The sequence below is a fragment of the Diadema antillarum genome, unplaced genomic scaffold, assembly GCF_040938485.1.
Source record: "Diadema antillarum isolate AM-2024a unplaced genomic scaffold, OU_Dant_1.0 seq00001779_RagTag, whole genome shotgun sequence".
In the NCBI taxonomy this organism is placed as follows: Eukaryota; Metazoa; Echinodermata; class Echinoidea; order Diadematoida; family Diadematidae; genus Diadema; species Diadema antillarum.
In genome coordinates this window covers 296,182-319,860 of record NW_027272458.1, presented here as the reverse complement: position 1 = coordinate 319,860, position 23,679 = coordinate 296,182, and the positions used below count along the sequence as shown (strand labels likewise).

Sequence of the window (23,679 nt, the reverse complement as noted above, 5' to 3'; positions counted from 1 at the left end):
GTATACGCTATATATTTCGCGAGGGTTTTATTTTCGCAAATTTCGCGAGTCGGGAGCTATTCGCAAAATTAACAACATGCGAAAATATTACCTTCCAAAATGAATCCCTTGCCTTGATGATACAAACATTTCAGTACTAGTATACCATGTCACGGCTTACCGAACAGACCATACTGGCTAAGCTTGTTTACGCACGTCCACGTCTACTTACGAATACTGTAGAGAGCCAATCCCTTATCGCAAGGGGACCACTCGTCAGAAATCTAGCGCGATGGACTTAACCACTTCAAAAATGTTGAATTCTAACGTACTAGTTCGCAGAGTTTGGTAAGTTTTTTTCATGCAGTGTATAACTAGTATCATTCTTATTTGCTAGTAAGTTGAAAATTCACACTTTCTTTGCCACTTCATATTTTCTCTGGTCCCCCAATTGCGAATTTAGCCACTTGCGAAAATGTGTGACAGCGGCAATTCGCGAAAATATATGTACGTGAAAATTATAGCGTATACAGTACTCTTCATCACATCTTGCCGGGATTGGGATACAGATGTAGTGCTCATATTTCTGACAAAGAGGAAACAATACATACCCATCATGGCCCAAGCCACAGAAATATTGAATTGCTATTAAAGTCCACATTATGTTCCTGGCGGTCATGGAAGTACCATTGGATTTTGGCTGTGCTTTTTCTGTATTCACATTTTGGCCTTCATTCTTAACAGCTTGGTCTTCTCTTATCGCATTGCAGATACAGTAATATGTCGCTCACTCTGTTTTAGTTTGGCCTACTAGGTTTATCATCTGCTCCGTGATTGCTTCAGCAAATTATTTTGAAATTAAACCAGGCAGTCATGACCTGCCAGGTTTGCCCATCCTGCCCTCTGCATTGTCTCATGTCCAACCTGTTTTCTCTACATCTGCCTGACCATGATTGCTTTTGCCTTTGAGAACATAACATGAACCTACGATAACACTCCAGTAAATATTCAGCATATGGGAACCATTAGACAAGTTTATCTACATGAATTCAAAATGAACAGAAAGAACGACCGTACCAGATATTGTGATGACATGGATCCGCCCCTTTCTCTCCTTCCAGTGAGCTGACAGCGGACCTGGCAGCCCCAGACATCGAGGGTGTGTACGAGACACAGGTCCCCCTGGAGTTCAGGGCCCTCATGAAGCTCGGCTGCATCTGCACAGTGAACCGGCAGTACGCCAAGTACCTCCTTGGAGGGGTAAGATTGCACAAAGCTCTTCAGTACATTATTTGCCTTCTCGCTAGCCTGGAAGGCAATGTACAACTTGATTGTATGTGGGTGACAGATACAGCGTACAATAGGTCGCTTTACTGTCTTGAAGGGAGATGGTGGTGCATGTAGTGCCTTCATTTGTATGGTAAACTAGCAGTACCTCATTAGAGGAGTATTAAAAGTTTAGAGAAACTCCTTAGCACTCTCATTTGGCACCAGCTGGCCAGAAGGGTAAAATGCGAAATTCTTGCTAGCCGGTAACAGATATTTCACAATGCTGGTGTGAAGGGTGATTATATTAAAAACTATTGCCTCCTGCTGGTTTGAAGGGTGATTATATTAAAACTATTGCCTCCTGCTGTTATGGAGGGTGATTATATTAAAACTATTGCCTCCTGCTGTTATGGAGGGAGATATTAATGCACACCTCCCAACAATTCTGAATTTGTAGGACAGAATGTGAATTTTTACCAATCCTAGCTCTTGTTTCAGTAGTTGTTTCCTATTTTTCTGGATCATTTTAGTACACACTTCTATGGGATCTGCCTTTTCTTTCCTACTTTTGAGCCAAATTATTCCCATTTTTCACTCAGAAAGGTTGGAAGGTCTGTTGATGCATAATATTGCTTTCCACTTCTTTTCCTGTGTCATGTTGGACAAAAAGATTAAAAGCCAATATTAGTAATCATCATAATGTTGGCTAGCTCTTAGCTTTAGGATGATTTTGAACTTGGGTAATATTTGTCATGGTGTGACACATGCAAACGAAATGAATTACTGGTACTTTTGTCTGCCCCAGGACATGGAGACCTTTGACCTCAGTCAGCTGGAATTCAAGACACTCGCCCAGTTTCAGTACCTGCCTGTTGGAAGTCTACGACGGATCTATTTCTACCACAATGTTGTGTGAGTTATCCTCCTCCTTCTCCCTCATCTTCTCTTCTCCATCATCTTCTCATTTTTTCCCCTCTTCTTCTACTACTTCTTCTTCTTCTTCTTCTTCTTCTTCTTCTTCTTCTTCTTCTTCTTCTTCTTCTTCTTCTGCTTCTTCTTCTTCTCCATCTTCTTTTTCTTAGTCTTATTCTTCATCTTTTTTTATTGCTTCCTCCTCGTCTTTCTCTATGTCTTCCTCTCCTCCTCCTCCTCCTCCCCTTCCTCCGCCTCTCATATTCAAGATGTGTTACCCTTTAGTTTCCATTTGACCTCGGTGTAAAAAAATACTTCCTGGCAAAGTTGTTGCAATGAATACTGCATCGCCCCCTGCAAGGGCAATGATAACCATGAAAACTTGTTTATTTATCTAAAGACCAAAGTTGATATTATCATAATATTGTATCTATGTTTTGTTGAAACTTTGGTGATTCAAAATTCCTTAGAATAATATGTACTCATGTAAGCGTTATGTATATTGCTTTGTATTACTTTATATGGAAATAAAATCATTTGAATTGAATTGAATTGAAAAAGACAACCCGTGGTAAACCAGACTCTTTAGGAAATAATCTTGTAATCCCGATGGACGTCATAAAGTTTTGATGTTGCATAGAATAGGCGTATAAAGTCTTGTTATTGTTTTATTTTTCTACCATTGTTTGGATTCTCCAGGGGTTCCAAGTGCATGATGGGATTGTTCTTCTCCACCTCACCCAAGGCGACAGTGATCGCCGTGGATACGGTGCGCACCAACCAGATGCCCAACCTCAACTCCATGTACCAGAATGAGCGACAAGCAAAGTAAGTCTACATTTTGCCCGTTAAGTGTCATATCAGTCTGGGATTGTTGTATGACAATGCAAATTAGTCCTACCCTGTAATTTTGCAGAGTCAGCGTCAGAAGGGCACATCTCACTTTTGAAGGGTCTAGTTTATCACTGTTGCTATTAGTGAGCTTGTTCTTCTCAATCTTCAAGACTATGATGCTAATTCGCAGTCATTTTATTCTCTGTCTACAGTTCGGAATTCCACAAGGTATTTAAAAACCCATTACAAGTTTGAATGCAATGGCTTGTTTTGAGAAAAAAAAATTATGTAATTTTCGTCCTACACAAAATAGAAATTTGTTATTCTGTTTATTGATCTTTTTTTCCAGTGAACATTGTATTTGGTTCTTCAGTTGTTATTCTCATTTACCTTTTGGTTGTAACTCTGCACACTGTGATGCTAAGGTGTACATATTGAATGAACGAAGTTTAAACCTTGAACTAGACTAATAATAGCTTTTATGATTTTTTTTTCTTTTAATTTTCACACTCACATCGGGAAAGATTTAATATGCATAATGATTATGCAAGCTGGATTTCTTTTCTGCTCTTTTTTTAAAAATTGACATGGAATGTATATTGTAGCGAGAAGAACGGAATGAGATGAGGTCAAAGGTCATAATTCTACTTTGTTTACCTTCACAGGGCTGAAAGAGGCAGCGAGACTGAACTCCTTCCTCCAGAGGAACATACGTTTGATGTGATGGTGGAGAAGGACATGAAAAAGGTTCCCAGTCTTTTTGTTTCCCCCATTCCTCTCTCTCCCTCTCTAATTGATTACAGGATGAAGAGTTGGACGACTTGAAAAAAGGCAAACAGGATGTTTGTAGCATAAGTACAAAATCAAACATGGTCATATGTACGTAGTACCGTAATGCTAAGTTTCAAACAATTTGCATGATCTCTATCTAAAGGTATCAAGACAAAAGCATATACAAGATTACCTATACATTTAATTGTTCATACAGAAAATTAGATATTTGATTATAGATTTTTTACATATTAAAGTCTAAGCAATATAAAGTCTGACAGGAGACCCATGAAGGTTATGAATTTGTCTTGTGACTACTGCAACAACATTTCGACCTTGAGCATTTTCACCTTTTGTATTCTGCGTTAATATATTTTTATGAAATACTCTTTGGAAAACCATCACTTTCTTTCATTGAAATATTTTTCCTGTCCTTTGCTGACTTTGATTGTGAGTTAGAATGCATAGAAAAATAAATGGCTGTAAATGACACTTACATGTAGTTCAAAAAAATAAGCCACTGACAACACATGTTCAAAATTTCATGAGGGAGATTTCTATCCAGTAATTTTCTCAGTACAGCATTCATTTGATACTTGTTGAAATATTTTAGAAATCAATGATGATGTACGTATCCTAAATTTAGCAATGTTCCAATATGATTATTGTTGCCAATTTGACTCTTGTGACAGGCGTATCGAATCATCCATCGGCTGCTACTGGCTTTTAAAGATGAGAAGAGAGGCCCAACGTTCATTGCTGTCCAGTCGTCATCAAGTAGGTTTCCAGATTTTTTTTTTTCACTTCAGTACTTCTGTTTGGATTTGTCTATAGGCAATTGCAGTTGAATTATCATTGGCACAAAATTTTTAAAATATTTTGCAGTGTTTACTGCACAAAAGTATTGCAGTAAAAGTAATACTTAGTGTTTTTCTACCAAAAAAAAAAACACCTTTCCAGCCCTCAAAATACTGCAATGTTGTTTGCAAGGTTTGTAGCATACCGGCATACTCCATTTTTTTTTTTTTTATACATCACTTTTCAGGCAATGGGGAGTTGGTGCGAAGTATCCCCGCCCTCGACGACTTCCCATTGGTCAGGCTTCACGTCGCCGAGAGTGACAGTGTGTACAGTGTGCTGGACTGGCAGCGGCAGGGTTCGCGTCGTCTGCTGCAGCACTACCTCAACGCAGACTTTCTCCTCCTGGTATGCTCGATTTTCTTCTTGGGCGAGAGAAAGTTTCAAAAGTTCTGAAAGTTACAAAGTTTTTCAAAGCAGTTGACCCTTTTACGTGCCCGCTTACAGGCATCTACAATTGTAGCTTCATCTGCCAAGGTCTTTCAGCAGCATTTAGTAATCCATCCAAAGTTCACGTATACCCCTTTCAGTAACTAATACATTTTTTATCAGCTCGTGGCTTGAGCAAATTTGGCCTGTGCCAAGCAGTAAAAATTGCATTCAGTAACTATAGCAGAGCCAGGCTGCTTTTATGATGACCCATTCACGAGCTCGGCCACACAGGGATAACTACCATTAACTGAATGCGCACTCCGGTGGAGGGCACGGCCAGGTAATTGTGACCTTTGACCGTGCAAGGAATTTTGGCCCGAGCCTGGCGCTGCTATCGTTTCATAAACTCTTTGATCGGCACCAGGCCCAAGCCTGGCCTGCGCCTGGTGCTAGCTTCGGCAGCACCAAAATAGCCCGCTCCTGGCGCGGGCCACTTTGGCCTAACCCATTCATAAACTCAAAATTTTACGACTTAGTTCGGGCCTGGCCCGAGCCAGAGGAATTACTGAAAGGGGAACAAGACTTTGTAATGTTAGTAAGCCCGCTGAGGCTTTCTATAGCAATATGTCTCAGTCTGACAGGAAGGCTATAGTGACACAAATGCGGTTTAGGGGGATTAGGTAATCTCTATTTTATTGACAATTTGTTTCCAGACATATGTGTCAATCAGCAAAGAAAACACTCTGGTATGCACCCATGCAACCAATCTGGGAACAAGTAATAATAATGATAATGATGATGGTGATGATGATGATGCAAACACTTCAGTATGCAACCATGCAACCAATCTGCGAACAAGTAATAATAATGATGATGATGGTGGTGATGGTGATGATGGTGATGATGAAGATGATGATGATGATGAAGATGATGGTAATATTGATAATAATAATATCAATATCAAAAATGATAGTGATACTAATAATAATAATAAGAAAAAAAAGAACAAGAAGAACAAGAATAAGAATGAAAATGATATCTAGATATTAGTGGTGTCTTCTTTGACAAATTGGCAATAAAGTCCATCAGACTATTTTACCCTCGTGAAAAAAAAAAAAATACCTTCTATTTTTCACATTGACATCTGTTTTCCTTGAATACAGAGTTACTTGGAGCAGAGCCGATACTTCCACATCCCAGTGGGGAACCTCCCAGAGGATGCTGGGATAGCCGGTGCCGATCTCTTCTTCGCCCGTCACCTCAACAAGCACGGTCACGTGATGTGGGCGTCACCAACCAACCGGCCAGATCTTGGCGGGAAAGAGGCTGACGACAACAGGTACGTCTGTCTGGTCACAGTAATACAGCAAGGATGAAAAGCAGGAATATATTTTGGACTCGTTTAGTTCTCTGCTCATGTCACCTTTGTAACAATATTTTTTTTTTTGTTCCATTTTGTGAAATCATGTAAACCCAATGAATTGTCTGCAAAATTAGACTTTAAATGGCATCTGCTGAATAGAAAGAATGAGTGAAGTTTTGCCAAAACATAGGAAAGCGAACTGAAATATGAGTCCACGGTTTTGATTCTAAACAGGATTGTGTGACAAAGAATGTAAAAGTGAATGCAGTGTCGAAAAGGAATCAGTACAAACATTTGACTTCATTGTCAAGACAATTTAACCCTGGCTGATTTTGCTAAAACATACATTTCCCATAGACACTTGCCCGAGTATTCTCGGGACTCATCCTCAATGGGTTAGGCTGTAGAGCAGCCACCAAATGTAACATGAAGTCTGGGTTAATCATTGTGAAAGCATGTGGCTGCATGTGGCGATGTGCTTAAAACAAACAAAAAAAGATAGTGGAAGTTGTGATTGTTAATTCCCAAGGCATTCCTCGTATATTTGACTTTTGCGAAGAGAAACTTTGTAATTGAAATCTTATCTGTCCTCATTACCATATCAGCCTGAAAATATCAGACCTTATCTGTGCATCATCACACCTTTTTCTCTCTCAACTTTCCCTCTTGTTGCACAGACTTGTTACAGAGTTTGACGAGTCTGGCGGTGTCGAACTGAACCAGAGTGGGTGCTACCAGACAGTGTGTGTGGAGCTGGACATGGCCAGTCTAGCGGTCAACACTCTCCTTCAGGTGAGCGGTCAAATCCAGTGAATCTATTCCAACAGCACTGCTCCCAAGCTTCCCTTGATTCTGTCACAGGCGCCCTGAGAAGGAAAATTACTTTTTGTAAATTTACACTGAAACACAAATTTATCCATGATAAGGGGATTATTTTGGTATGATGAGTTGCATGTACAATGTACTTCACGAGTATCTTTCTATTTAACTAATTTTTGGAACCTCCCTGTAATGAACTATAAGCAGAAATCAAGCTTCCCATCATTAGAAATACAGGGATTGATTTCAAACTATTTTAATAAGTGTTGTCCATGCAACCATTAATTTATTGATATCAATTTCTTGTTGTTGTTGATGTTTCTTTTCCCTTTTTTTTGAGACAGTTACTCATCCATATATCCAGTGGATTGATTAATTTCATATTTTGTCGATATTTTTTAATCCATTGGCTTTTGAGAGGTTACTATCTTACATAACTGTATGTGTAAAGAGCATCATATGCACAATATACACTTCTTCTGTAAGGTGATAACAGACTTACATGCATATGCCCTTAGATGCAAGCTGTCGATGGAGAAAGAAATGCCTATGCATAGATAATGGAAACTGTCTTTTTTTACAAGCATAATCTGCTCTTTGAATGTCTTGTCTGCTGATGAAAAGTGGTTACTATGGCAACAGCATTCAGTCAATGTACTCTGACAACTTAAATCCCTTTCCCTGTGTATTCCCTCTGTAGTCCCACCATGTGAGTGAGCTGGAAGGAGGGGCTGGTAGTATCGCCTTTGATGCCATCCAGCAGACATCCCTGGAGGAGATGGTATCCGGGCAACCAGGAGCAGCCGCATCCCTGGCTAGCTACGACGAGACCGCCCTCTGCACAGTGGCCTTCAGGTAGAAAAGCTCCTCTATGCCATATTTTGTTTGTTGCTTGATTGCACAATTTGTGGTTGAGTACTGGTCTTCTCCACCGGCATGAATTTTAGTGCATTGGACTGAAGAGACTATCTGCTTGATGCTAGTTGAAGAAATGTTAAAGTGTAATCATAAATGCAATGCGTATGACCTCCCTCCGACAACAGGCATGAATAAGAAATTCATCCCACAGCTACTTACTTTTAGTCATCTTGTGAAGTTTGGCTCTCTGCGAGTTAGTTTTCGATTGCTGTGAATAAAGAGAATCTAGGTGATCTACTCTTCAACCACTGTATGTTTAAGTCGACCCCTTCTTGATATTGTTGTTTTGTCGGTTTAAAACAGGATAATGAAGAGCATGGTGCATGGATGGTTGAGAGACGTGACGGCGTACAGCAACGTCTTTGCAGACTATCAGATCATGCACTTCTACAGGTGAGTTTAACCCTTTAGATGTGTCCAAGGCATGCAGCTGTACCAAGCATTTTCATCAGCATGCAGCAATCCATCCAAACTTGTGTAGTTTTAAATTTATTAGCAATCCCGTTCACTCAGGTGTAGTAATGTGTCTCAGTCCATCAGGAAGGCCATGGTTACACAATAGGGATTGGGGATTAGGTAATACTGTATCTATCGGCAGCCAGTTGCAAGACGTCCCTGCCAATCACTGAAGAAATTACTCTAGCCTGGGTGCCAAATGGCAAACAAAACGTTGTAAGGGTTAATGAATTGTCAACACCAAATCAGAATGTCACATATGGGATTGGACGGAGCAGGGAATGTACTGATATTTATGCAGTGCTTTATGAATATTAGGGATGATTCACAACAGCAAAATATAGCAAAATGGGGGTTGAGTGTAAAAATGCACTTGCTTTTTCAATTCTTAGATTGTGTGTAATGTAGAAGTATGCATCTAGTTCCATGCAAACCATCTAAAACTACTGTGAATAAAAACCTATAAAGTGATTCTCCTTTCTCATAAAGACACAACACATCATGGAATATATACATGCATAGACCAAGATGTAGAAATTCAAATCTCTGACGGTCAAGTCCCACACGTGCGTACCCACATTAGTAAATTTAATGTTGATAGTCTCTTGCAAGTTATTCCATGTTTTCATCTACTTCAATGTTCTGGAAAAATCGAGCATCCGTGAATTTGTATGACAGTTTTTGTAGTCATATAAGGTATATAAGCTAAACATAACTCATGATCTACTCTCAGTCAGCAAAATCAATCCTATATTTAACATATATTTAAACACCAATTTTAGTTGATGTCCACTACACCTATATGGTTCTCTGTTTATTATCATGAAACACTCCTATTTATTTGTAGTGCAAAGTTGTATTCCACTAGGTTGATTTCATTAGTACCGGACAGGGTGGACCACGTGACAGTAGCCATCACCCAAGCTGAGGATTGTGCCCTGGACTAGATTAGCAACTTGGAGATTAAACTATGAGGCTATGACCTGTCATTAGTGTGGCAGCATACAACAGAAGAAGATTTATTTGTTATCCACCCTTGCCACCCTTCAGATGGATCCGATCTCCGTCTGCCCTGCTATACGACCCCGCCCTGCGGCGCTCTCTTAATGGACTGATGAAGAAGCTCTTCCTCCAGCTCATGTCGGAGTTCAAGCGGCTCGGGGCGGTCATCGTCCACGCCAACTACAACCAGATCGTCCTGTGCACCAAGAAGCGGCGGGTAGTGGACGCCCTGACCTACGTGGACTACGTCACCAACACCATCAAGTCCAGCGACCTGTTCCATGGCATTGATCTCACCTACAAGCAGTGCTGGCACTTTCTCATGTGGCTCGACACGGTGAGTGAAATGCGTTTGACGCTTTCAGATTTCTTCTTTCATATGGTGTGCCGTTTGAGGTACTGTATACGCCAAATATTTAGGGAGTCTAAATTTTCTCGAATCAGGACTTCACAACGTTTTCATGAGTGGTTAAATTCTTAAGCATGGAGTACTGTACTGAATGGAGAAATGTATAGTGTGTGTCACATGCATATCCGGATCAGAGTCATTATTTTTGCATGTCTTTAATTTCATGAATAGCACCTGGCTCGCAAAATTCTCGAAAATAAAAACCTCGCAAAATATTTGGCATATACAGAGGATTGTGGTTTGCAGACTTTTGCTAGTCACTTAGAGTGAACCACAAGGGGTCAATGGTGCTGAGTTTTGTAAAAGATATTAAATGTACTTCTAAACGTGAACAGTTTTTGCAGCAACTTATTTCTCACACTCAGCCGGGTAAGATCAATTTCATATGATTATGTTTGTGGTTCTGCAGGATCAAAATATGAAATAGTATTAATCACAACAAAATTTGTGTGTACTTTTATTTATGTGCTCATTCAGGTGTGCCATATGTGCAAAAATTTCTACTTTTGCAGTACCTGTTGTCTTTTTATTGAGCTGTGGTTTACAGTGTACAGGGCTTAAACGATGCTTCAAAGAAAAGTGTGTCTTATTTGAGGAATGATGCATTTTGAATTGATAAGATGGATGGTTTCAGAATACAGTACAATGTGTCAGCAATTGATAAGATCACTGTTTACTGTTCTGCTGCGAAGTAGTTTCACCCCACAATGACTCCGAGATGTTACATTTTCATTTCGACTTTATCCATTCCTTCCCACACCCTTTGTATAGAACAAAGCAAATTTTGTTATGCCATGGGTGAAACGTGGATATAATTGCAGGAAATGGGTCCCCACTCGGATTAGACCAATTTACTCTCGTGGCTACACCCATTTCATTTTGCTTTTCCTTGATCACCTTTAGGAGCAAAATCCTATGACCTGCTCCTTTGTCTCATCCTTCAGAGAGTGTAAGGGTCAAAGTTTGTAGTTCAGAGTTCAAAGTTTAAAAGTCTTGTCATGTTTCCTCTGTTTATCCATCCCCCAGGCCAACCATGGCGGAGTGAAGGGCAGGATACCCGCATCTCTCACTGGAGAGAATGGGGAGGAGTCAGAGGAGGATGTTGTCATGGCAACTCCACCCAATCAGCCAGATGATGGAGAGGAGGTGAGAAAGGAATTCCTCTTGTTATCTTGATATCAACATTCACTAAGTTTTACTTTCAGTATTAAGAATAAACCATATCAGACTTTGCTTGCATCTAATAACCCCATTCCACAGAGTATTTTTTTCTCATCGGTCGCTCGTCAGAAGCAAAGTTTGTTGCTTCTGTTCACCCACCAAAGTGTATCGGATCACAGTCCAATGAATCTGAATTGGTTAGTCACCTATCAGGTGAGTGTCAGACGTGTCGCGCTCGATCTTCATCAGATGATATTGCCTCATCAGATCACCACCCGACATGTCTGTCACTGACCTGATACTGTATATACTATAAATTTAGCGAGTCTAAACAGCACAAGTCAGATTCATCGGACTGTGATCTGTTGCACTTCGGTGGGTGGCCAGAAGCGGTAAACTTTGCTTCCGATGAGTAACCGATGAGAGAAAATCTCTGTGGAATGGTGGTCTAAGATTTAGGTCATGAGTGGATGAAATTGGGCACATCTCAATGACATTTCAGTTTAGACAGCAAATAATATTGTTACCAATTTGATGTTAGAATTAAGAATTGCAGGGGGATTTAGTTAGGTAATCTGTGTTCATTGACAATTAGTTTCCAGACATCTGTACAAAGTACTGCAGCATTCCTGCCTATCTTAGAATGAAGCAAGATAGTAATGAAATAAGGGTTACTCTAAAACACAGTATTTCGCACATGAAATTTTCACGAGGTGCCTCTAACATTCGGTGCATGTGGTGTAGACGAGATCTTTAGCGTGCATTTTAATTTGGAAAAGTCTACTCTCACGAAATTCTCGAAATTAAAATGCACACGAACATTCCTCGTTTTGCAGTATACAAAATTCTCCCGTAGGCAGAGGCTCTGTATTATCTATAATGTGTGTAAGTCATGCTTCCTTTTGCTGTCTTTTCTCTATGTTGTATCCAATCAGGAGGAAGTGGAGATGAACTGGAATATCATGCACTACCTTCCTACAGCAGGGGCCTGCCAGACAACATTTAATGTGAGTTCAGACTTTAGCTTCATGTTTTTAACCCATTCCACACCTGGGAAACTGGTGGCCTGTGTACTAAGTCTATGGGGATGTCAGAATTCAGTATGGAGCGGGTTAATAGTGAAACCTGTCGATAATGGCCAACCAAGGGAGATGAAAATAGCGGCCATTATATACAGATGGCTGCTATAAAAAGATTCTCTAAATTTTATGGGTGTTATATACAATGTACATGTACATGTATGTGTAAGGAACAAAGTCTATGCACCTGTTTTTGTACATTGAACATTGCAGTTATTGATCACGTCATTGCACACTAGCATGCATACATCGAGCAAGCTTTTCATGAGTGTATTGCTATGCCTGAATATCGTTAACAGTGCTTTTTTTTTTCTCTCTCTCACAAGAATTGTGATAGCTGTATATGGCAGGTGGCCACTATAGACAGGTGGCTGCTAAGGCAGATTTGACCGTATTTCTCCATTGTGTTTTGTTTTTGCATGGGTGCTAAGGATGTATTTGATGCTTGTAAGCGATTAACCACAGGACCAACGGCTCGAAGTCTCTTCCAAAGGACTAGGCAGCAAAGATGAGTGCTTTGCCCTCGGGTTACAACTGCCATAGATCAGGGATTATGCACAGTCAGAAAAAAAAAGAGAAGGATCATTCAAGATTAGTTATTTACTTGATTTGTCAAGTGCATCTCTGTGTCATAGCAGGATAGTTCACTTATTGAGTATGTTGAGCATCATATTTATTTACTGTGTTTTCCATGTACGCAGATGATCATTGCTGGCTACATCCTGGCCATCCACAAGCACATCCAGGAGGAGCAGGAGAGGATGAACCCCGGGGACACGCCCATCCGTCGCCGTAGCAACCAGAGCCAGCCCACCCAGCAGCAGCAGCATGGCGACCTGACGACCACGCCCAGTCTGGTCAGCTACTCCCAGGGGCTGGTGGAGGAGGAGCTGTCCCAGAGGATGTTTGCGTGAGTTTGAACATCACATTAGAATCCTGGTCACCTTTAGTGACGCATACAGTATGTCCCCAAAAAATTTACAACAAGATTTCTGCATTGATAACCTTCAATATGATTAAATTGCCTGAATGCTGTGTCAGGGTCTAAAAATATAACATCTTTCCTATCCGTTTGCAGAAAACCCCATTCAATTGGGTTAAGTGGTCACAGAGAAATGTAGATCGTTGTAAAGCATGTCATGGGTCTGCTTCTTCCACATTAGGCACTTGGATGCTCTTAGAGCTGCATATCAATGTCTGAACACAAAGGACAAAACTTGGAGGGAAGGGATTCCTAACATGCTCTACAAAAGCCCTCATTTCTCTTTGACCACTGAAGCAAATCGGACAGGGTTTTCTGTAAGATGTCGGTAGTAAGTTATACTTTCATACCCTGAAATTGCATTTGCATTGATTCACTATTTTTAAAGTTATTGTTGCGGAGGGTCCCGTTGTAATTTTTTTTGGGGGGGACATACAGTATATTGCCTTTTTAGAGGTACAATACAGTGTAACACTTGACTTGCCAGCAGGCGTTATATTTTCCCCAAATGCGAAGTGCTTGAGAAAAATATTACGTCAAGGGGAAAATATCTCTCCCAAAGTGATTGTCTTTCCCCAACAGATTATGTTTTCCCAGTTTGTGAAGTGCTGAGGGAAAATATTGTCGGAGGGAGGGGGGGAATATACCACTGGCAAGGTACTGTCTAAGTCTTAGGACTATTGTATTAATGATAGACAAAAGGCAATATTTGTTATATTGTATGGTCTACATAAATGTGCAACATTTCATTGTAGCCCTGTTGGCAGCCTGTCAAATTCTGGTAGTATATTACCTGACAAGTTATACAATGTCATGTACCTCACATGATGTCACTGCTCGCAATGCGATGGTTTCGATCTCACATGCAAGTCACGTTAAAGGGATGGTTTAGTATTGGTGGAGATGATGATTGGGCTTTTAACTTTTGTGAGATATCAAGAAACCACTTGTGAAATAGTTCAGAGCATACCATTCTAAGAGGAATTCAAAGTTTATGTGATGAGAATGGGGTTTGGAATGGCCAAGACATTCAAAAACAAAGTAAGACAAAGCGATCGTTATAAAACATGGGTCCCACCTTTCATTAGGATTGCTCTGTTTGGGGTATCTCAGCCATTTCAAAAACAATTTTCATAGAATAAATGTTGAATTCCTCTTGGAATTACATGCTCTTTCATATTTCATAAGAGGTTTCTCATTATCTCATCCAAAAATGTTAGAAACTGGAAGTTACATCATAGGTCTCAGCCAAACTATACGATCCCTTTAAGACATTTATCAAATTACCAACCAGTACTTACATTTGTACATAGACCAATTGATATAACTCATATTACACAATGGAGGCAATGGAGGCTGGTTGACATGAAAGAAGGAAATGAAGAAAAGGACAAGGGAGGGGAAGGCAAAAAATAGAAGATATTAATGAGAAGGAGAAGAACAAGCAACTTAAGAACAATACGTTTTATTAGCAAAAACAAAAACAAAAATAAAAACAGGATTAGGCGTAAGAGAATAAAGAAGTAACTAGAACAAAGATTATAACAGAAATTGAACAACAAGAAAAAGAAGAACAAGATTAAATAGTGGAAGAACAAGAAGAACGAACAAGAGGAAAAACTTGTAGCAGAAGGAAAAGAAAGGAGACTACAATAGGTACTTTCTGATTCATCACACTTGGTGTAATACTAAGTTTAGGTTATGACAGTTGCAAAATCCAAACTTTTCTGGTTTAATCTAATACCACAAGAATACTTGCAATTGTAGCTCTATTTTTTAGTTGAACCTATGTTATCATTTTTGTCCGCTTTTCTTTCACAGAATCACACAGAAGATTCAGATGAAGTTGTCTGGAAACCGACGCTCTCGTCAGGAGGCGTCGGCCGAATTTCCACAGCTCCCCGGATCCCACCTCCCCCTCAACAACCCAGCCCTTGAGTTTGTCAAAGCTATCACCAAGGTGAGAACATGAATGATGATGGTGGTGATGATGATGATGACGGTGAAAATGACAATGGCGATGACGGTGATCGTGGTGGTGGAGTTTGTAATGGTGATAATGGTGATGTTGATGATGATGATGATGAAGATGATGATGATGATGATGATGATGATGATGATGATGGAAGTGGTGCTGATGCAGGCGGTAATGATGATGATGATGTGTTGGTGGTGATGATGATAATGCACAGCATTTGTATGGAGCTATACAAAAAAATTAAAAAAATAAATAAATAAACATCCCTGTAGTTGTGCAACTGGAGCATTATCATGCAAATTTCTAGGAGCTGAGATTCTAAAGTGATTACAGATGTTAACTACAAATTGTAGAAAAGCACTCGGAGAGGGCAGACCTCCGCCAAGCAGCTGATTTCCACAAAACATGCATGCTAAAAATCGCCCAATTTCTCAGTATTGCTATCGTTTATTGTTTAAGTCATCGGCTTCCAGCTGCTTGGCGCCTTTCCCAAGCAGAGCACCCACTTTAAAGCGCGTATGCAAACCTCAAATATGCGCACGGCCGTAATCTGGCAGAACTCCCAAAGTCGATTTTGGTCGATTTTCAGGTTTTGAGTGTTTTGTGTGTTTTTTCTCATGCTCTTTCAAGTGGGCCAAAAAATAAGTTGTGATTCGGTACGGAAAGTTATTTTTAGAAAGTAATTTTGGCAAAATTCCTGAGGAGAGAGGGCGATTAATCTGGCAGAACTGCGTAAGTCGAGATACGAAATGAATTTTCCGATGTTAATCTGGCAGAACTGCGTAAGTCGACTTACGACAACGCTTGGACCAAGGTGTTCCTGCATCCCGCACGGACATCTTAACACGCGCGTGCGCGGCCTTGGTAGTGACAAACGCGCTGCGCGTTCAAGCTAGCAGTGCCTAGCTAGCTAGACACGTCGTAATGTATGCGGCTACGGAGTATTGTACACGACGACAGTCACGCTAAAGCAATGGATCCAAAAGCAATAACCCTCGTTACTCTTGGGGGAAATTGCCTCTTTCTTTCCCTTCATAGACTGGCAGGCTTCAAAACAGGTCGATATGTGGTATGCCTTACTATTAAGTTTTGCTACAATCTAGTGTTTTTTATGCCTCCGCCACGAAGTGGTGCCGGAGGCATTATGTTTTCGGGTTGTCCGTCTGTCCGTCCGTCCGTCCGTCCGTCCGTCCTTCCGTCCGTCCGTCCGTCCTTCCGTCCGTCCGTCCGTCCTTCCGTCCGTCCTTCCGTCCGTAATGAATTTTGTGGACAGCGTAACTAAAAAACCTTTTGAGGTATCCTAATGAAACTTGGCATGTATGTGTATTAGGGGGTGAAGTTGTGCCTATCAACTTTTTGGTGCACATGCTCAAGGTCAAAGGTCAAAAGGTCAAGGTCAAATACGTAAAATTTCACTATTTCCACCATATCTATGCAATGCCTGAGATATTTTCTTGAAACTTAGTGTATACATGTATTACCCAATTATGATTCTGTGGTGAAAGTTTGGGGTCATTAGGTCAAAGGTCAAAGGTCAAAAGGTCAAGTAAAAATATCAAAACTTCACTTTTTTCTCCATATCTTGGAAATTGTTCAAGGCATCTTCATGGAACATAGTATATATACATGTACTGACTGACAGTGATTATCCAGAGAATTTAGGGTTCGTGGGTCAAAGGTCAGGGGTCAAAGGTTAAGGGCAACACTTCAAATTTTTACTATTTCCCTCATATTTATGCAGTGCCAGCAGGATTATTATTGGTTTTTTTTACACTTGGTGTATGCTTGTATAACCTAATAGAGATTCTCTGGAAGCTTTTTTTTTTTCTTTTTTTTTTGGGTTTGCCTCAAAGGTCAAAAGGTCAAAGATCAAGGGAAAGTGCTGAACTAACTTTCCTCCATATCTCAGAAGTGGCTCAAGTTATCTTGAAACTTACTACATATTTATGCATGTTGTGCCTGACAGTGATTATCCTATGAATTTTAGGGTCAAAGGCTAGATGAAATTGGTAACAATGAACTTTTCAATACAGAAATTGCACTTTTTCTTCATAACTTGAAAATTTCTCAATGCATAAACTTATGAATGGGTCAAAGTCAAGTTAAAGTCCTTAAATCCCCAAATACATGCTCTCCTATTCATCCAATTAAACCTAGGTCAAGGAAGGTGAACATTCAAAACATTTGTGACAAACTTGTCATTTTAATATTTTGCCAATTTTGTGAAAATGCAATCACACATTGTCTACATGTACTATAGATCTATTAGGAGAATCATGCATTATGGCGGAGGCATACCAGTCGCCTTAGCGACATTTCTAGTTAAGCCTAGAACATTTCTAGATCTAACAAACGTTATAGTTTGCATCTTGTCTGACATCACGCTCCAGTCAACTTTAGGCCTACTTAGTACTGCAACACTTGTCCATTGTTAGTGTATGTGAAATCAATGTACTGTGTGATAGCGTAGGTCACGCGAACAACAATATCTGTAATCCATAGCTTCTTATTTTGTTTTTCATTGTAATAAGCGGTTAGTTGGCTTGGATCTATGGGATTGATCTCGAGAAGTTTAATGAATATCTAGGATACTGTCCATAATGATGGCATTTTTGATCCAATCCTACAGACGTCAGAAATTGATCAATACTATTAACTCTTTTACAAGTTTACTCTTTAATATCGGTACCGTACCGGTACTCCCAGTAGAGTTGTGCAGTAGGGGCCTTTTAGACTACTGGGGCCTACCGTTACTTAACTTAGGCTGAATCGCCGGTTATTCTGTCTTTACTCAGTTTTCTATTTTTCTAGATTTGATTCGGCATAGACATTCTTTAAGTCTGTAATATGAAGAATCTAGAATCTACAAGTTAAAAGCTAAATTATAACCATTTAGCCCTAGAAATAGATCTGAAACTTAGATCTAGAACTGTGATCTGAAACTTAGATCTAGATCTGTGATCTATAATACTACTAGTATTACTAGACATTATAGGCTATAGACTTTACGGTTAGTCATTAGATAGGCAGGTTAGGCCTTACGTTATTCTTAGATCTACTATAACATTAGTAACATTAGTACTAACCGTTAATAGGCCTAGATCCCCAATAAACAGTCTAGCTCTAGATTTAGCCCCTACCTGGATATAGAGTCTAGATCTAGAGTCTAGACTAGAAACTAATTTTCATTGATATTACTAGTCTGTTAATGACGCCCCAAAATAGACGTCTGGATGTTACAAAGACCTAGTCTGACAATCGAGTAGAAAGAGTTCGAGAGTTCTAGTACGTTTTGGGCCTGCGTAGAGAGTAACGGTTAGAACACTACTACCCTATTAAATGTTAGTACTGTAGTAGGCCTACAGTAGGACTAGGAGTCGACACAAACGAGACCTATGGTCTATTTTTGTTTATTTCTAATGAAGCTGTAGATAAACTTTTAGTCAGGCCTTGCTCCTAGTATTCTTTAGTTTAAATAGAGTTTAGGCCTTCAGCCAAAAGGGTCTAGGCATACTCTATACTTACTTTGGGCATAGAGTAGGAATGATGAGATCAGTAGGCCTGTCGTATGCAAATCCCTACGTACCGCTCTACTAGTCTCTAGATGTCTAGTGTATCGTTAGGCCTGAATAGACTACGGTCTAGACGGTCTACAATGTAGTACCTGTAGTCTTGATGAACAATATAGCTTAACATCTAGTCTAATATTATTCTTAATCCAATGCAATGCTTCATGAGATCGACAATAACCCAAGCAGCTGCCAGGCTTTTGATGTAGCGGTACTTCTTGTGCCGCTAAATAATACTGAAACATGAACACAGACTGACAACATTTGGGGAAAGCAAGTTATTTTCCACTTACGAATGAATGGATAAAATGAAATTGAATGTGAATCAATAATGATGACTTTATACAATACAAATATTTCAAAAAATTGTACTCGATCTAAAATATTCATTGTTTTGACACTGCATCCGCTGAATAGTAAGGGGGGTGGATGGTAAAATCTGATAGACAACCCGCAGAAAATAGACCGAACTACGTAGTTCTGGATGATAAACCACGTGTTTATCAGCCAGAACTGCGTATCTCCTAGAGATACGACGACAAAAAGAGTATGTAGTTCTGCCTGAAGAAACACGTGCTTATCAGGCAGAACTGCGTATCTCCTAGAGATACACAATTCTGCCTGAAAAACCCCCCGCATGACCAAAGACTTAGTACGCAGTTCTGGCTGATCATCCTGGGCACATGACCAGAGATACGCAGTTCTGCCAGATTACGATCGTAAAAATTTTGGCGACAATTAATCTGGCAGAATTGCGTAAGTTTTTTAAATTGGTAATTAATACTATTTAAAAAGGTCAAATTGTCAATTTTTTGCTGGAAATAAATTCTTGAGACCAACTATGACCAAGAAAAGAGGAAAAATGCAACTCATCGTATCCCAGTTTAGAAAGGTGTAACATTGAATCTTTAAACCCGATTTCTGGCGTAATGTGTTAAAGGAGATACAGTTGTATGCAGTTCTGCCAGATTACGGCCGCGCAGCTTGAACACCCAAGTTTATTGCCCCTATCTGCCAAAACATAAATATTCCTTTAAAAATCCATAAAAATTCCCAGATTTTATGTTCAATTTGTCATTATCAACTTTTCCAGCAGGTTTCATTCATATCAATTCACAATTTAGTTATTTAGCAAACAAACAAACAAACCAACACTGAGGAAAACATAGCCTCCTGCCTTGGCAGAGGTAATTACAATTTATTAGTCCTTTGGCCACTGGCTATTGATACCTTCCATATACCTTCCAATGTCTATTTGTAGTGCAGAGAAACAGGAAATAAATCATGGGACATTTGAGGCATCTTGTCAACAAGCCATCATTATGCTTTCGGTTTTGTGGTATGCAATATTAAACACAACCTGTACATTACTTTCTCCTACTTTCAAAGCTTGTTTGCTGTTTGCATTTTATAGATAAAGGAAGAGTTTGAGGTCAGTTGTATCTCGCATCGTGTAGATATCAGAAGCTGTGGATAATGCAAGCAGTAATGCCATATTTGATGCTTGTCTCCAAAAGGTTCTGATCTGGGGACTGTTTCATTAAGAGTTGTGATTGATTTCACGCACGATCTATTGAGCGTAACTTGTTGAATCAAGCGTAAGTTCAATATTGAGCGTAAGTCCTGTTTCATAAAGACACTCGCGCTTAATTGTCCCCGCCGAACGAGTTCGAGCAGGGGACTATGAAACGGGCTCCGTACGTGTGTGTGTCCGTGTGTGTGTCCGTCCGTGTGTCCGTGCGTCCGTGTGTGATCAAAATCTTCAATTTGCTACTTCTCTGTCATTTATGAGCCAATTTTGATTCTGTTTGCTTTATATGATAGCACTATGTGGGAGCTTTGAAACTTCTACACAGAATTTCAGTTGTGACCTTTGACCTTGACCTTTGACCTATATTGTATATTTTGCTACAAAATGCTACTCCTTCGCCATTTCTAACCCGATTTTGATTCCGTTTGCTTTATGTGATGGCACTAGGTGAGGGCTTCAAAACTTCTACACAGAATTTTGACCCTTGACTTCTTTGACCTTTGACCTTGATTTTTGACCTATATTGTACAATGGCTACAAAATGCTACTCCTTCGCCATTTCTAACCCGATTTCGATTCCGTTTGCTTTATGTGATGGCAGCAGGTGAGGGCTTCAAAACTTTCTACACAGAATTTTGACCTTTGACTTCTTGACCTGTGATCTTGATTTGTGACCTGTATTGTACATTTTGCTACAAAATGCTACTTCCGGCGGGGACATATATTACGCACCGCGTAATTTCTACTTTTCCTTGTTTCAAGAAAAATCAAGTGAAACTTTTGGTAGATTGAGCGTTACTTGCAATCAATGGCAAAGTTGTTTATGAAAGGCAATTTGTGATTGATTGCAACTTATGCTCAGTTTTTATGAAACAGGCCCCTGTTTATTAAATTCTCTTATAATTACATCTATGAGCTAAGAGGAATCTGTGTATGACTGTGTGTAATAATTTATGAGTATGTACAGCTTATCTTGTACATAGAATATGATGGGGCATGTTACAGATCATAATAATACATTCAGTTTGTAGAAACGAAAGGCATGAATTGGCAACAGATACCATTCTTTTTGGCATCTCTTTACATGTATCAACATTCATCAACGTTTTTGTTTGATAGATACTTTATTTTCTGCAAATCAATATACTTAAGTTACATAATCATGAAGATGCAGGAAATGTACAAAGTAAATTCAACGCAGAGTCGTTTGACTTGCATAAACCACGATATATATAAGTACATAATCATGAACATGTAGGAAATATATAAAATAAATTTAACACAGTCTTTTGACTTGCATAAACAACGATATGACAGAGATATGATATACAGTATGCATGTCTATGCAGCAGTGATAAGAATAACATTTATAGTTAAGAAACGATTATGCAGAGGGCCGCCATTATAAGCATTGCTTGAAAAGATGGCTGGCCCGACGTTCTGACGTATATAACAGAAATGGGAAATGTTTGTAAATTTTTTTTTTTTGTATTTTTTTTTTCTCTCTTTGCAAACACCATCTCCAACTTGTAGCATGATCATTTGGTTTATTTTTGTTGTTGTTGTTTTAGCTTTTATTCACATCTCACTGCAAACAGCCCTAGTATTAACCTGTTGCGGATGAGTCCCGAGTTTACTCGGGCAGGTGTCTATGGGAAATGTGTGTTGTAGCAAAATCAGCCCATCCTCAATGAGTTAGAGCAGAATGGTTTTCAGCACACTCCATAGGACCCACTCATTCTCTTTATGTCTTCGTCCCGTCACCTAGGTGCTCTCACTCGACACCAACATCGCCAGTCAGGTGACCAAGATGAAACGCAACCTCCTGCGCCTCATCGGCGTGGGCGAGTTCTCGGACGACGCGGACTGGCGCGACCCCTGCCTGTCCTATGTCCTGCCTGAGGTCATCTGCCGGGTCTGCAACCACTGTCGGGACCTGGACCTCTGTCGGGACCCAATGCTGGTCCAAGATGGCTCCTCAGCGTGAGTCAAGTGCATCATTGCCATGACGTGTGTGGTTGCATTCATAATATATTGTAGAGGCAGGAGTCATCAATTGTATTGTAGAAGTGGAAATGTTCACGGTGTTTAAATTTTTGCGCATTTCGCGCAACCAGAACTAGTGTAAAAATAAAAGCACACAAATATTTTTGCTTGCCATACATTCCAGTGGTTGATGTCTTGATTCTGCGGAATTAAAAACACGCAAAACTCCACTTACCCTGCCTGCCGAGCGTAAAAAAATTAGTTGCGCAAAAATATCCACTTTTACAGTATAACACAAATGATGCACAAGACAGAGTGGATTGGTGAGAAATGGATGAGCAAGTTAAACTTTGAAACTGTGAAAACCCATGAGCACAATGAGTGGGTCTTTGACTGTTTCCAAAGTTAAATGAGAGCATCCGCTTCTTACCGATCCACGAAATAGGCCTGTTCATAATTAATTTTATAAAATGGGCCTGAAAGTTAACAAAATTCTGCCCTTTTCCCCATCATGCGTACAGTGTTTCCCACAGTGCAATACAGGGCTTGAGCCATGTGTTCGGATTTCACCAGACGCATGCTGTTGTGTTTCGATGTACTATGAGATACCTCGAGTATTTAATGAGTGTGTGATATCAGATGAAATGTAACCAAAAGTAAGATTGATCTCTGACTTCAATAAATTCACACACACACACACTATTCACATGAATATGTTTTAACTCTCAGTGCAGCTCAAAGTAAAAACAACTAAAAATCCAATGACTCCACATGCCCATTCACCCCCACACTTTTGATCACGGGATTCACAGGTAGGCTTAACACTAAGGTTACACAACACAAAAAGGCTTTGGAAATGATCGGTATTACTATTCCAAATCTCTGGCTTAAACCATTTTTATTAATGAGGCATCAGCCATCAAAATAAATCCAGAGAAAACACAGCGTGTCTATACAGACCAGAGCTTTTCAATTGAGGTTGATAAGTAAGGTGTGGTGCTGTTTGTATAGCGGAAGGCCGCCGCTTAAACTGTAAACATTAACGTACATCAATGCCAATGGCCGACAAATGAGCGAGGCTAAACGGTATAGACTAGATAGCCTACCCTATATGCAAGGTGTAGACTGTAACGTTAAGAAGAGAGTAGGCCCTACAGTACGTATGTTAACCAGCAGGGAGTGTATAAAATATATAAGTTACTGTAAGTAATCAGTTAGCTACAGGCACTGTTTCTATAGCGGGAGGCCGCCGCTGTTTACAAACATGGATTGTAACGCATTAGTAAGTACATCGTTGTACCAGGTATAAATCTAGAACCTAATAGTAATACCAAGTATGATATAAAGCTACCTGCTAGGATAGTCCAGCACTAGCCTTGTGTAGCACGGTAGTCGGTATGTCGGTAATAGTCCGTCGACAGTTAAAATCCG

At 39.9% G+C, this 23,679-nt stretch overlaps 1 protein-coding gene across 1 annotated transcript in view; it reads left to right on the top strand.

The window, feature by feature from the left end:
• LOC139712255 (DNA polymerase epsilon catalytic subunit A-like) overlaps nucleotides 1-23,679 on the top strand; it is a 70,615-nt gene that overhangs the window by 36,284 nt on the left and 10,652 nt on the right. Inside the window, exons 31-46 of the mRNA XM_071624093.1 lie at nucleotides 1,101-1,239; nucleotides 2,054-2,160; nucleotides 2,860-2,988; nucleotides 3,660-3,741; nucleotides 4,458-4,542; nucleotides 4,811-4,971; nucleotides 6,159-6,334; nucleotides 7,036-7,150; nucleotides 7,878-8,032; nucleotides 8,399-8,488; nucleotides 9,602-9,890; nucleotides 10,989-11,108; nucleotides 12,059-12,130; nucleotides 12,904-13,112; nucleotides 15,006-15,144; nucleotides 22,031-22,245. Coding sequence (XP_071480194.1) covers nucleotides 1,101-1,239; nucleotides 2,054-2,160; nucleotides 2,860-2,988; nucleotides 3,660-3,741; nucleotides 4,458-4,542; nucleotides 4,811-4,971; nucleotides 6,159-6,334; nucleotides 7,036-7,150; nucleotides 7,878-8,032; nucleotides 8,399-8,488; nucleotides 9,602-9,890; nucleotides 10,989-11,108; nucleotides 12,059-12,130; nucleotides 12,904-13,112; nucleotides 15,006-15,144; nucleotides 22,031-22,245 — 2,283 coding nt within the window. The remainder of the gene's footprint in view (nucleotides 1-1,100; nucleotides 1,240-2,053; nucleotides 2,161-2,859; nucleotides 2,989-3,659; nucleotides 3,742-4,457; nucleotides 4,543-4,810; nucleotides 4,972-6,158; nucleotides 6,335-7,035; nucleotides 7,151-7,877; nucleotides 8,033-8,398; nucleotides 8,489-9,601; nucleotides 9,891-10,988; nucleotides 11,109-12,058; nucleotides 12,131-12,903; nucleotides 13,113-15,005; nucleotides 15,145-22,030; nucleotides 22,246-23,679) is intronic.